This window comes from Budorcas taxicolor, chromosome 6 (assembly GCF_023091745.1).
Source record: "Budorcas taxicolor isolate Tak-1 chromosome 6, Takin1.1, whole genome shotgun sequence".
Taxonomy (NCBI): Eukaryota; Metazoa; Chordata; class Mammalia; order Artiodactyla; family Bovidae; genus Budorcas; species Budorcas taxicolor.
The window spans coordinates 107,256,056-107,258,522 of record NC_068915.1 but is presented as its reverse complement, the minus strand read 5'-3'; the positions used below and the strand labels follow the sequence as shown (position 1 = coordinate 107,258,522).

At 54.1% G+C, this 2,467-nt stretch overlaps 1 protein-coding gene across 1 annotated transcript; it reads right to left on the bottom strand.

Moving 5' to 3' along the window:
- Window positions 1-622: 622 nt before the first annotated feature.
- LOC128049822 (cellular tumor antigen p53-like) lies at window positions 623-1,885 on the bottom strand. The gene is given in 3 exon segments (XM_052642142.1): window positions 623-1,070; window positions 1,073-1,798; window positions 1,801-1,885. Coding segments are annotated over 3 exon segments (1,155 nt in total). The 3' UTR covers window positions 623-726.
- Window positions 1,886-2,467: the final 582 nt, after the last annotated feature.

Sequence of the window (2,467 nt, the reverse complement as noted above, 5' to 3'; positions counted from 1 at the left end):
AAACAGGTACTGGCAGATACAGCAGGGACGGAAGCCACTGGGATCCAGGATAAGGTGAGCTTTCCCCTTTGGCACTGAGGTTCACCAAGGGGTTATGATCTGGCAGGGCCAGGAGAGAAGGGACTTGGAGACATCTTCCCTTTAACCAGCCATCCAGTCAGAAACTGTCAAATCATCCACCCAGGGGGACAAAGGACCAGCACCCATAAAAGGCACTAAGTCCCAGACATTATAGAATCAAATGATGGTTTGGGGGCCAGACATACATTATTTCATTAACCCTCACAACAAACCCCCGGTGAGGTAGGTTATGATTATCAGTTTTTTTATAGGTGTGAACAATGAAGTCAGGAGAAAATCGAACAACTTAAGATAGCTTCCCTGGCTAGTACGGCAGAGGACTGAGTTTTCCAACCCAGTGTATGGCTGGTTATAAGATGTTCCTCACATGCAGGAACAGCTTCTGACCTCTCCCGAACCCCGCTCACAGTAAAAACCTTGAAAGCTAAGCTGGAAAGCGCCAGCACCCCCCAAATCCCCAGAAAACCACGAGCACAGGTCTGCCTCTTTGGCAGAGCCGCAGGCTGAGCAGACGAAGAATCCCAGGGGTTTTCTAAGGCGCACCTGCACCAAGCAGAGGTCTAAGCACCTGAGTCTCAAAAAATGCCAGGGAAGGGGCGGGGGGTGAGGGTGGGGATGTCAACCGGTGACAGGAAGCAGAAGACGTCAGTCTGAGTCAGGCCCTTCTCTCTTGAGCATTGGTTTTTTATGGCAGGAGGGAGAAGGCCCCTTCTTAGACTTCAGGTGGCTAGAGTGAGCCCTGCTTTCCCCTGGTTCCCTTCCAGCCTGAGCATCCATCAGCTCCAAGGCCTCATTCAGCTCTCGGAACATCTCAAAGCGTTTACGCCCACGGATCTGAAGAGTGAAATATTCTCCATCCAGTGGTTTCTTCTTTTGCTGTGGAGAGGAGCTGGTGTCGCTGGGCAGTGCTCGCTTAGTGCTCCCAGGGGGTGGCTCGGGGCAAGACTGCCCCTTCTTGCGAAAATTTTCTTCCTCAGTGCGGCGGTCCTCCCAGGACAGGCACAAACACGCACCTCAAAGCTGTTCCGTCCCAGCAGGTTACCACGACAGTCTTCCAGTGTGATGATGGCGAGGATGGGCCGCCGGTTCATGCCCCCCATGCAGGAGCTGTTGCGCATGAAGTCGTAGTGGATGGTGGTGCACTCAGACTCGATCTCGGGGGACTCATAGGGCACCACCACCGTGTGCCTAAAGGTGTTCCGGTCCTCCAAATACTCCGCGCGTAAATTCCCTTCCACCCGGCTAAGGTGCTGAGGCGGGGCCAGACCATCGCTATGGTCAGAGGAGCGCTCATGGTGGGGACAGCGCCTCACAACCTCCGTCATGTGCTCCAGCTTCTTGTAGATGGCCATGGCGCGGACGCGGGTGCCGGGCGGCGGCGGCGAGTCGACCCATAGCTGCACTGGGCACGTCTTGGCCAGCTGGCAGAACAGCTTGTTGAGGGAAGGGGAATACGTGCAGGTCACAGACTTGGCTGTTCCGGAATGCAGGAACCCGAGACGGAAACCGTAGTTGCCAGGGTAGGTCTTCTGGGAGGGGACAAAGGACGACAGGGGCCAGGCGGTGGCTGGTGCCGGGGTGACTGGTGGCGGCGCAGCTTGGGCAGGAGGCTCTGGCATTTGGGGCGCTTCATTCGGACATTCATCCAGCCAGGTGGCAACATCTTCTGAGTACGGGAGCAGGTCATCCACGGGTGCGGAGAGCTCGGAGGACAGAAGTTTTCAGGAAGTAGGTTCCACAAGTCGGAAAATGTCTCCTGACTCAGAGGGGGCTCCACACCGAGTTCTGCCTGCGATTCTTCCATTGTAGCTCCCTGGAAGGTTGTGTGGCCGCCGAAGCTCAGGGGAGGGTGTCACCGTCCTGGGATGCACGCTCCGAGGTCGGACGCTAGATGACCCCAGAGACCAGCGGCCACTGCGGCCAGGATGGAGGCTCTGGGCTTCTTTGCATCCCCTTTTCAAAAACAAATGTGGTTGCTTGACAGACCTCCTGCCTCCACACTTTCTTTTTTCTCCACTCTCCTGAAAGATTTTCTCCTGCACTGTCCTCAGAGTTGTGTTCTCACACTGGGAAATGCAACTCCAGAACCATTCTTGAGTAAGAATGGGCCAGAATGATGAGGCCAGAGCCCCTTTGTCCTACTCTGTTCCATACCTTCTTGGATCTGTAATGGCTCAACATCAGAAGGGAGGGAATGTGTCTACAGATGGGGCTTCCTTTCATCTTCTCTCCAGTGTCATTTTAATACCTATTTCACTCTACTCTGAATTTCCCAGCTGAGAAGCATCAGGACAAAGAGCAATTTTCAATGAGATTATGTGACATCAGGCATATACTAAACTAGCCCTGTAGCTTTGATGGAACATATTCATTTGTTTGTGTAGTT